Source organism: Mercenaria mercenaria, chromosome 10 (genome assembly GCF_021730395.1).
Source record: "Mercenaria mercenaria strain notata chromosome 10, MADL_Memer_1, whole genome shotgun sequence".
NCBI lineage: Eukaryota > Metazoa > Mollusca > Bivalvia > Venerida > Veneridae > Mercenaria > Mercenaria mercenaria.
In genome coordinates this window covers 15,039,041-15,051,831 of record NC_069370.1, presented here as the reverse complement: position 1 = coordinate 15,051,831, position 12,791 = coordinate 15,039,041, and the positions used below count along the sequence as shown (strand labels likewise).

The 12,791-nt window shown below is 33.8% G+C and overlaps 1 protein-coding gene across 1 annotated transcript; it reads right to left on the bottom strand.

Moving 5' to 3' along the window:
• Positions 1-172: 172 nt before the first annotated feature.
• Positions 173-12,434, bottom strand: LOC123560019 (glycerophosphocholine cholinephosphodiesterase ENPP6-like). The gene is made up of 7 exons (XM_045352247.2): positions 11,789-12,434; positions 9,266-9,417; positions 7,442-7,607; positions 6,560-6,852; positions 5,548-5,688; positions 4,943-5,054; positions 173-1,601 (listed from the first exon to the last, which is right to left on the bottom strand). Exons 1-7 carry the CDS (start codon positions 12,012-12,014, stop codon positions 1,447-1,449), a joined length of 1,245 nt encoding a protein of 414 aa, XP_045208182.2. The 5' UTR covers positions 12,015-12,434; the 3' UTR covers positions 173-1,446.
• Positions 12,435-12,791: the final 357 nt, after the last annotated feature.

Here is a 12,791-nt window from a genome sequence, read left to right as displayed (position 1 = left end):
TCATTTTGAAGCATTTCCCTGACTGTTCACGAGTACTTTGCTGCAAATAATCAAAGAAGTATAAAAAAAAAATTATTTTTATAGCTCTTTGAAATAATGTAACACAAAAAGTCATTGTCATCAAATGTAATTACAACATTTTAAGGTATTGGATAAGTAAATGACCATCTGCAATTTTTATGTGATTATTTATTTGTAAGCAATTGAACATTCTCTGGATGGAACTATCACGATTATTGCTTTCGATGAAAAGCGAAACTTTTTTAATATTATAAACTTGAATAGTCAATAATATATTATTTTACCTTCTTTACTGTACATTTTTACTGCTTATTTTTCGTAATAATTAGAAGTATTTTACAACTGATATATGTTAAGCTCTTTTCTGTTATAACCACAACTTGTTTTGTAACACTTTTGACATAGACACTTCAAATGAAATGTAAAATCGCATAGTTATATTTTCTATTTTAATTGTAATTTTTGGTAACGTAAATTTGATAACGTAAAGCTTATACCTATAAGTGTCACTTTTACCTACAAAATATACCGGTAAATCGGTATATTCTATCTTTATACACTGACATATTGTGTAGGTAGTAAACCATTTATGGCGAACTGTAGTGCCAGTCAGTATTTTCTAAAAAAATGTTAATGGTAACGTATAAAGTAGGCTGTAACGTAAATAGAACTCGACTGCCAGATGGCAGAATTTCTAGAATGATAGCTGGCATCATATGCTTTAAGAAAATCATAGCGTAGAAATATCCCTAGAAGGGGGGTGCAGGTTATTGTCAGTTCAAGGTCTATAACAACTGAAATAGGGAAAACACAATTACTTGTTTTGAATCGACGTTGTGCCATTATAATAGTTATGTCATACAAAGATAAGCTTCAGAAAGACGAAGCACGGCTCACGTTATGTTTTGTAGTTATACACTTTCATCGATTTTTTTTTCATTTTCAAGTATTTTTATATACATGTACCATGTCTCCAGTTAAAGTATATTGATTTTGGAAAGAATACAACTTTCGCTTATTACGCTGTTGTTAGTGTCACAAAATTAAGAATGTCATATCCCAGGTATGTGTAACTTACATGGCGAAAAACAGTTTTGTTAGAATTTGGAGGACACTGTAGAAGTGCCACTTGTAGTCTCCTCAAACTAGTATTATATGCCAACATGTGGAACAAACCAGACAAAATATCTGAAATCCAGACACTGCAGTTTTGGTTTTCATAGCTTTGACAGATATTTAAATGATAGTCTTTTTGCAATCGGAAATATAACCAAATATTGATTGTAAGATCAGCCGAAGAAAAACTATTATTTTACTTGATACTGCAAAAACGAATCTGCTCCTGATCCGGTTCTAACCAACTTAATAGTGGATCTATCAATTATACAAGCTAGAAAAAGATCACAAATAGTGAAACTGGAATGTTCAAAGTTCCGAATGTTGTTTGCGGTCTACCAACATGTCCTTGACCTCGGACCATGTGCCGTTATTTGCCCTTGCGTTGATACCTGTCACGTAACATATAATTTGATAAACGTTGACGTTGGAGAAAGGTTTTGCGATGTAACCATCTCGGAAATCTGAAAAAGTTTAAAATTGTATGTTAGGATACTTGAAAGACAATCACATACATGTGTCACAAAGAACTGCGGAAATATGTTGCCTCTAAACGCGATCCAGAACAGATCCATAGAGTTGAACTAGGGAGTACTGGACCTATTACTAATTTTTGCCATTTTTATTGTGTTCTGTATTTTAAACGGGTGTATGATTTTGCCGCAAGCTCTGAAGTGTGTATATATAACCAAGGTTGATCATAATTAAACTTGTAATATGAAACAGTGTTGTATCCGCCTCGAGTTGATTTGCAGGCATGGATCACCAAAAGCGCTCGTGGAGAGCTTTATGGTGTATGGAAGTTGGAACGCCGAGACTCGTATCTTGCACCATTTCAGGTACCAGTATTTGTCTGGCGACTGAATCATGTATAGGCATTTTGAAATGTTAACAAAGGAATTACACAAGACTGAGCCCACAAACCATTTTTCTGAAAGAAACACCTTTTTTCAGCGACCGAGCGGTAACTCACTCCGTTTTGGATTGAAGTACTTTTTTCGTCGTGAGACAAATTTGAGTCCCGTATTATCTTATGGGTGGTTTTCAAAATAATGAAGCAAAAGTGTGACATAGGGGTTGAAAATTCAAACTTATTTTTTAGGGTGGTCACCTATTTTTTATGATAGCAAATACTTCAAATTTGAAGGAAATAACTCTCGGAAAGTGTTGAGAAATGCCAATAAGAAAATATTTCAGCCTTTAATTCGAAAGTTCAGTGAATTTCCCGTAAGATGGGTGATAAATGTTGCAGTGTTTTATGACAAGGAAATATGTATAACAGTAATTTTTTAAACATAAATGATAAGTAATGGGTGTATGTGTATGGTTTGAAACTTATTTACTCATATGTTTGTGGACATTGGTTTTTAAAATCACAATTTCTGCACAAATCTGACATGAAAATAAAACTTTACCTAGAAAAGTTGTTGCTAAATGCAAAATAACTAACATATAATTATAAAACCTATTTTTTCTCTCACTTTGCATGTTTATAAACCACATGCCAAATTTCAAGAATGTCCAGTAATTCTAATTTCTAGAATTGTCAACTCAAAATTGAGTTATTGTACAGATGCACAGGGGACACATACTGAAGATCAGTGTAATATTCATCCATTATTAGTTTTCTATTCATAAAAAGACTAATGGTGATCAACTTTAGACAAATACCATTAAAAAATTAATTTATTCCACAAAATAACTACAAAATTGAAAATTTTCACTACAAAAACATGAAAATTCAACTGAATGTAATGCTTTAAATGAAAAAATAAGTGACTTTATACATAACTAATACACTGAAATCATTTAGTTTACATGCAATGCTTATTCATAGTAGAAAAATGACAAAATGCCATGCATGATAAAATGGAATAGTAAAATTCATACATACTTTATAATGTTACTAAAAAGGGTGCACAGGGGACAAATTGTATCAAAATATTTATTCATAGAATATGTTCATGGTAAGTAAAATTCTTTTAACTACACAATATTTACTAGTGAACATTACATATTTAGGTAAACTTAAAGAGCTTAAGAAGCAATAAAATTGATGTTTCCACTTTTAAACTTGAAAATTGGCAACTTCAGAAATAAATGCAAACAATGAATTTTAAATTGTCCAGGGTTTCTTATATAATGCTAAATTATCAAGTAATGCCTAAATTTTGCTTTCACACTGCTAAGAATATAGAACTGCCACCACAAATTACAGTAATGCTATGAAAATTGATATATGTCAAAAAAGGGTGCACAGGGGACATTACTTTTGGCTCTGTGAATGTTTAACAGTCAGTAATATGTGAAGTTGAATGCTGCTTTTGTATCAGTTGTAACCCCCTTTCAAGGAAAATAAAGTAAAATCCCATTTTATTTAAAGAATATAAGAAATCTGACACTTAACAACTAAAAAGGTGCACAGGGGACATTTTTAGGTGTATAGACATCCATCATGTTTCTGAGAAAGTTGATTTATTAAAGAAAAAAAATCATACTGTGTCTTCACAGCTGAAGGGATAAGGATCTTAGAAAAACATTAAGACTTTAGAAAAGTAATAGGGTTATGAAATTGTAGTGTTCAACATTTAAATTTAGTATTTTTTTCACTATTTTTTGTGAAGGGGGTTCCATCACAAGATGTGAAATATTGGTAACAATAAGATGTAGGTAATGAAAAGAAGTATTTTATTTAAATGTGCAGAGTTTAAGTTACACAAAAAAGCCAAAGCTGTAACAATAAAGCATGGTTTTAAAAAGTAAGCCACAGTTCAAAACTATACTTCATGTAAAATGTCACACTTTTTTGGGTGCACAGGGGACAAAATTAGCTATATAATTTAATATAACTTTAAAACTGTTTGATTCATTAAGCTGAAATCGCACACATTTATTGACTACATTGATTTGGATATAATTTGCCCCAAAATGCATTCTAAAACTAAACTGAATTAAAGTAAGGTGAGAGAAAAGAAAAAGCTTCATTATTTTGAAAACCACCCATATTCTAAAAGTATTTAATTTCTATTTTTTCAACTGCTACGAAGACAATTCATGTCAGTTAATCAAGTTTCAACTTTCTCACAAATTAAAATATATCATTTACATGTAATTGGGAAAAAAGACACTTAATTGTTTATTATACACTTTGCTTTTACATGATTTATTATGAAATGTTTTCTAAAGTTCTTTTATGATATTTTAAAGCACAAGGAGATAGGTTTATAAAGTTTATGTGAATCTTACACTTTATTTTAAATACCATCGTCCAGTCATCAATTTCAGTATTGATTACTTTAAAGATGTTGCCGATTTCATAGGCAAAATACAAAATAAACGAAGAGAAACTACAGGGGGAAAAACAAACGCACAGACATACATGAAAATGATATTTTTGACGGATGCAAGATTCGAACCATTACAAGGATCAGACCTACTACAGAATGATTTCATTTCCTTCCGCTCATGCTAACGAGCGAAACTTGCTCCAGTTTCTTTTATATTATGGCTACTGGTTGTTTATTTACGCGCTGCACCGAAATACTGTATGGTACTTCTGCCATCGATTATAGTTACGTACATTGTATCAGACGGGATATGAATACACGTTTTTGTACACGTTTGGGAAACAAACTGTATTTCAGAAAAGTAATTCATAGGTATTAATAGGTATGTAATAACTAATATTTCTGTATAGACGTTATAAATTTTGAAAATCTGCAAAATTGGTTTGCCTGATATAATTAGCACCATTAATATTCTTATTAGCAACAGAACGATCGTGAACAATGAAAATGTTACCTACCAGGTCCATAGGCCAGGAATATAGAACGCATATCGTGATCGTCATTATCAAATCCGTGATTACCTAGCATCAGATTTTCTGTACTGTCAAAGTATCCTGCCGGAGATTTAGGCTAAAATATCATTAGTTCAGTTATAGACAGTTGCTCAATACAAAAATAAGCACATCGTATCAAATCAGTACCTTAAATAGATGTATACAAGGACAGATTATTCAAAAAAAAACATTATTACTATTTTGGCAATGGTTTTGCAGTGTTTTGCGATAATTTTAAAAACTGTTTGTCAAGCAGTGTAGACAGTTGCTAAATACAAAAATAAGCACTCATCACTACCTAAATCGATCACTACAAGGACAGATTATTCAAAAAACCATTAATACTATTTTGGCAATGGTTTTGCGGTGTTTTGCGACAATTTTAAAACAGTGTTTGTCAAGCAGTGTAGACGGCATTTTTTTAGTATCTGTATTAAATCGAGCAGAAAGTCGGATATTTTTGTAATTGGAATTACTACAATATGATTACAGCAAATTAGTTTTTCTTGCAAGAATCGCAAGACAACTTTCCATTTAAACAATTCGTCATATAAATTTGAAAGGCTTACATGCACAATGTACCATCCTTTATCCGAGGTAAGATATATAGGCGGAATGAGACTGTGTTTTTTGAAAAACCATCGGTCAATGATCTCATCTCTAAGGTACACCCGCAGATGGCGATGAAAAGATTTCAGCTTGTCATATACCTGGAAATATTGCATCCTGCATATCAAAATAACAACTGCTCGTATGCTTATAAAAATAATTAAATACATTTTTTCACCGTCCGAGTATTTCAGTTCTGCGCAAACATGAAACAGATTTTCTTTCGGAACTGAAGGAAATATAATTGTGGTAAATTGCAAAGGAACAAATTAAAAAACATGGTGTATTATGGTGGTGTCCGTCTGCCTGTCTGTTCTGATTCTCCGCACTCATTGTCACTGTGATCGCAGATGATGAGTTTATTTTGGGGTACTGCTTAATGATTGTCTGCGTTTTATTTCTACAGAGTATTGTAATGAGTATTTTCTTTGGTTCTGGTTGACTAATTTTTCGGGGTTATAACTTTTGACCCCATTGATCAAAATTTAATGTTGAAATGTTGGTGGGGTCAATTCTCAACGTTAAAAAAGGACCTTTTGATCAAAATTTGATGTTGAAATGTTCACGTGCTAAATTCTCAACGTTGAAAAACGATCCATGGGGTCAATTTTCAACGGGGTCAGTATTTAATGTTACAGGTGCACCGGCAGTATTACGCTTCATTGCTTATTTGATACTGAACCGTTTTAAAAATGTATATAGCCGTTGCAACTGTTTTCTAGATTTTGTGCAACAGTATCAAATTCAACAAATTGCTTTTTAATTATTTTATAAAAAAAAAACATTGCCGATTTTTAGCAATAACTTCTTATCTCCATTTTAGTATCACTTTTTTTGTTTTGTTGCGTTTTCCCATGAAAAACTGAACTATAAAGATTGATTGAATGAAAAGTAATATATAAGACTAAAATAAGGACAGATGTATAACATCAACGCAATACCATGTATATCTGAATATATACCAATACTGACATGTTTTCCTTTCCCGCTCTCCGGCCATATATAAACTTGTGTTCCTCCTTCTGTTATTTCTTTGATGTACCTCATATCAAGCGCCTCTGTGATGTTGATCTTATGAAGCTTGTCTATAGTCGACATGCCGTGGTCGGACAGCACAATTACATCTACATTGTCCTGATTGCGACCTTCGATAATATCCAACATTTTGTCAATATGATTGTCCACCTCTTCTACAGCGTGATGTACTTGTTTAGAATTTGGTCCGTGGTAATGCCCCATAGAATCAACATTTTCGTGATAAATATCTATAATAAATAAAGAAAAAACAACACTTAAAATAATCTATGAAATCAAACTCGATTATACAGTTCATATACTTTTTTATATTTAAAGGAACTGAGCTCCAGATCGTACGACAACATAGGAAAAAAATAAGATAATTATCAGGAAATTATTGCTACATTTCTTAAAAAGACGTTGCGTCTTAGTGACGTACAGTTTGTGTTGTGGAAACAATGAGAATTAGTCGTTTTTAATATTTTTTCCATTCAAAACTGAAAGGCCTTTGACATGAGTACCGATGAGAAATGCCTTCATTTTAAAGTTTTATATAAACGATCATTAAGTAATTCCTCCTTGATAAATTTGATCACGGTCGTGGGAAAGCATTTACTGCTGAAGCAACCCCGGTTCAGTTCCCGACTCAGACATGTGTCTTTTTTCCTATTTAGCAGTTTTGGACAGTTTAGACACAAAAAAATCCTGTTGTAAGTTCCATATTACGGTCAAACTACAGTTTTAAAGAAAGATCATTTTAATCAAAATCTGGAGTCAAGTCACTTAAAAAATTATGAAAAATAGATATTTCCCACTTATAAACACTATATGACTTACACGCTATATCCAACTTGTCGTCTCTCATCTTTTCTAGTGCATCAGAGATTGCCCAGTCTGTTTCTACCTTGCTCGGGATCTTTGTGTACGGCAGGCAGAATGTCGGTACGGTACTATCTATTTCTATATTACATCCTCGCACATTGTATAGACCCGTCCGTATGCCCTGAAAATGTTTAAAAGCAATATATTCATATGTGCCGGTACATATACTTTCAACTGACTTGAAAGACCCCGCTCGAAGTTGTGCGAATTGATTTTTTAAAAAACTGTAACACAGGTAAGATAGTGTTTTCTTTTTGCTTTTTTTTTTGTGTGTATGGACAAACTAAACTTAGCTCATATGGCGACTTGGTGGAGGAAGAGCCCATATGATTGCCGAGCATTCTTGACCGGGTACCAAAGTAGAACCATCAGCCCTTTGTAAGCCATCTGGTTGGCTTCCTCACATGAAGAATTCTACACCTATACTGAGGTTTCGAGCCCGCAAGATCAACAAGAATCATCTTGCTGGATGTCAATTTGGTCCTTTAAGCATACTCAATGGAAGAATATCTTTGAATGAAAAAAAAAACATTTTTCATGAAATACACTTTGTGTAGTTAGGATCTCCTTTCTGATGTACTGGTTTCGTCAAACTGTGGATGAAATTCACAAAAACAAAATCGCACAGTAAGTAACTAACTGCTGAAGGTCAAGTCCCACGCAAAACTTACATTATACATCATGCATAATCATACGTATGCATAATATAATACAAAAACATGCTTATGAATTATACAAGCATAATCTTACATTTGGCACTTCTATATTATAGCTAAGATATATCAGTCACTTGTAATAATCATCTTTATCTTGCCTAAGTACTACAAGTTTCTTGCATTTCTATTGGTCAATAGACGTCACGTGGAGACAGGATATATTCCATATCCTGCTAGTACATTTCAGATATGGATTTTGATTTTAAAAAATGGCTGCCGCTTTGTTAATTTACAAAATATTAGATTATAGCATGTAAGTAAATTTAGGGTAGTCGGCAAGATAAAATCGTCACACAGCTTGTTGGTGACAGGATACGGGATATACGCTGTCTCGAAAATCCATATCTGGTATGGATTTCCTCGACAGCGTATATCCCGTATCCTGTCACCAACAAGCGGTGTAACTAATAATATTGACCAAGCTAAAACATCTTTAAACATATCTCGAATTAAACATATCTTGAATAATTTTTGTTATGCATTATCTCTGTCGTCTGACCTCTGTACTCAGTGATTTGCAATTGGAAAACATAAAATTCAATGAATAAGCTCAACAGGAAAAGTCGGAACTGCCGTGTACCATCTGCCTGTAACTTCATTTTATTTCGTGTGTAGATAATACACGTCCTTTTCTCAGTTCAGCTACCGATCTGCTTACAAACCTATTTTTTGCCTGTAACTTCACTGTATTTCATGTGTAAATAATACATGTCATTTTCTCAGTTCAGCTACCGACTGCTTACAAACCTATTAAGCACACATATTCTCCAAGTTTTATTGTCAATTCAGCTAGGGAGCTGTTAACACTTTCTCTAAAAAAAAATTATCAGATTTGTAACTAAATTGCTTAAAACCATTCTCCCAGTTTTCTATCAGTTCGGCTACCTGGCTGCACCAGTTTTCTTTGAATTCATCTACCGAGCTGCATACACACATTCTTCCGATTTTCTATCAGTTCAGAAACCAACCTGCTTACATTCTCCCTTTTCTATCACATGCGCTACCGAGCTGCTTACACATATTCTCCCAGTTTTATAATGATTTCATATAACGTTTTAATTACCTGTTTTTCGGCAGTTATAAAGAAAGATTCAGATCGGTTCCACCAGGTAGGATCGAAGCTTGCGGGGTTGTCTAGTGAAAGTTTAAAATGATTCCCTGACGTCTCGTCGTACATGTAGTTACCCACCATGCCATGATTCTCCACGTGCAAACCTGAAAATAAAACCAACAATTGAATAATACTGCTGATGGTGTAAAAGATGCTAAATGCTTTTCATGGTGGAGAAAGACTCCATGTGCCGAAGGAAGACTCCATGTGCCAAAGAAAGACTCCATGTGCCGAAGGAAGACTCCATGTTCCGAAGGAAGACTCCATGCGCCCTATCCGTACATTATTTCATCACGGATGGGCTCCTGGGTAGAACTACCGCCCCTCCATGAGCCGTCTGGATGGCTTCCACACATAAAGAATTCTATGACCCATGCGATGTTTAGAACCAACAGTGGTGTTGTACACAACTGAAAGTTCTTCAGTGTAAGATAATACTTTAAACTCGTTTTATTATTATTACTATTATTATTTATAGACCCGCCCGGTTAGCTCAGTAGGTAGATCGTTGGTCTACGGATCTCGGGGTTGTGAGTTCGATCCTCGAGCTGGGCGTATGTTCTCCATGACTATTTGATAAACGACATTGTGTCTGAAATCATTAGTCCTCCACCGCTGATTCATGTGGGGAAGTTGGCAGTTACTTGCGGAGAACAGGTTTGTACTGGTACAGAATCCAGGAACACTGGTTAGGTTAACTGCCCGTCGTTACATGACTGAAATACTGTTGAAAAACGGCGTTAAACCCAAAACAAACAAACACAAATTATTATTTATATTGTGTTTGTGATTACTGATCTAATTAAACACTGCACAGCAATTGAAGTTCTATTTTAGACTGCCAATGTGCAACATCTGTAACATTATGAAATCAATTAATGTACATATCTTGATAATTCAATACTGTTTAAAGGAACACTTATTTTGTACACATATATATACTTGTTATTCAACATAACGTCCACTAATACATTTTGTAACAAAAAGCTGTAGTCACAGTCGAAACACTTACTTGTAATATGTAGTTCAATTATTTCATAACACGTGTACCATATTTTCATATTGTATTATATAATGAATATCTAAAAACTTCATTAGTAAATAATTGTTTTCATTTTATTAACATCTATTCTAACACGAGGGACCGGACCCCGTGGCAGGAAGGTAAAGGTCGCTTAAAGTCACTCGCCCTCGTCGATGTGAGCCTCACTTGGGGTGTTGAATTCTTCATGTGAGAAAGCCATTCAGTTGGCTTACGGAAAGTCAGTGGTTCAACCCCAGCTGCCCGCTCGTAATGAAATAATGCACGGAGGGGCACCGGCGTCTTCCTCCAAACGCTGAAAAATCACCACATGACCTATAATTGTGTCGGTGTAACGTTAAATCCGACCAAACACGACCTAACTTGCAAAGAAGGCCGAAACTGTTACATTTGTATGCAACAATTTCCCTGTTGGTTCCTAACAATTATTATATCATATAGACAAATGCCATAGCAGCGCGTTGAAAATGAATACGTCAAAAAACTTTTTGGCGGACGTCGCCAAGAATGTAGACAGTTACTGCAATCATTGATATATCGTAATAGAATCGAAATAATATATTTCAAACATTTAAACAGTAATTTCTTCTTGAATGTCGTTAAGATGTGTACTATTATATCACTGAGATTGCACCCTCGTATTCCATCGTACCTTAACTCCGAGTTTATTCTACGAAAAAAAAAATCACTGTTCTGGATATATTTTATTTCTTTTACAATGTACATCTATTGACACCGCTTGTTTATATTTTCAAAAGTTGTAGATCTATATACATGTTTCTCATTTTTGAAATGAATTACAGGTTTCATGAAATAATCAATAATTGAATACATCAAAAGTGTGATTTATACCATTTCTATTTTTTTCTTCCTACAGTACAGGTAAAAACCAAAAATGTCGTACCCAGTTTCTTGCCAAACATTTTGGTTACATTTGCTTTAATCACAGCCTTCTGAGGACTTGTTTATATATGCCGTTGTTAATGAAAAAAAGTGTATTTGACAGTTTAAAAAATCATTAATTTGTCATAAAATGAGAATAATGATGTTATATTGAGGCCTCCATGATACATATGACCTTTTTTTCTTTATTTTTATCTGCAGAAAAGGATAGAATATTAAATTAAAATAGCGACTTTAAAACTTAAGAATTGGTGCATACTCTTTGATTTTTATGCCATCAACTCATGTACACTCTCAGTGGAACCAGACATGATATACATACATGTACCATTAATAGGAGAAAGACGTTATTAAAAAATATCAAAAGTACTGCGAATAAATTTGTTTTGGGGTGTTGTGATAGTTTATCTTCTAATCATAATTAATATCATGAAATGAATTTTAAAAAAAGCTATTGCATAATCATTCAACACTGTCAGTATGTAATAGATATAACAGCAAATGAAGAAGTTGACACAATCAGTACTTGCCTGTTTCCAGAGTTTTATAGTTAGGAACACTGTTTGTTGGAAAATCGGGAACCATCCATTCTGCCCTGGTTCCCTGCTGAAATAACCGCGTGAATCCCTTCATCCGTAAGTCATGTAGCTGAAAATAGTCCCAGCGGAATCCATCCACAAGAAAAAAGATTAACTTGCTTGACTCGATGCGAGGCAACATTAACGCGCCAATTAGAAATAAACGTGTTGCATCCATTTTTACTCGGTTTAAGAAAATTTAACAAGGTCATTGAGTATTAAGTGTGCCGATTCATAGATTACATGTATAACATACTGATAACCGCTATACTATAAATGAAATGCAATGCATCCTAGCACTTAATGTGCATTTATTATAAAGTTATTTGACCTTTTTTAAGTATTGTATAAAGATATAAATGTAAGAACGAAGTTTATCGTTGTTATAATATTGACAGATATTGTTTGTCAATAATAACAAATTATCCAGTATTCACTATACGTAAATTTTCACTACTGACTGAAGTTTATCTATGAACATAATAAAGATGAACACAGTGTAACAAGCGATACTTTCCATAATTTTCCTTCCTGATTAAGTCACGCTATTGAAATTTGATGTAAAATAGACGGAATCTAGCTGTATTTTATATGATACATCAGGTGAGTTACGAATGATTTGAACTGTACGCAAGATATGTGCAGCAACCAAGCAGAGATGCTGCGAGTGTGGGGTAGGTTATGGAGGGGGTCTCCATCTCCCGGCGGATTGGGTTTAGGGGCCTCCCCTTGAAAAATTTTCGGTAAGAGATGCATTCTCTTGCTATATTCCAGCGTTAATATATTTTGTTTGTTACATTTGTACTACATTTTATAAAGATAATCCTTTTAATTCATAGTTTATCACATCGCTCATGCTTACTGGCAGGGATGGTGACTGTCTAGAATTGTAACTGGAGCAGCCCCGGATATTTGAGGAATATAACCATTTTTTCGTATAGCGTCCTATGTAACT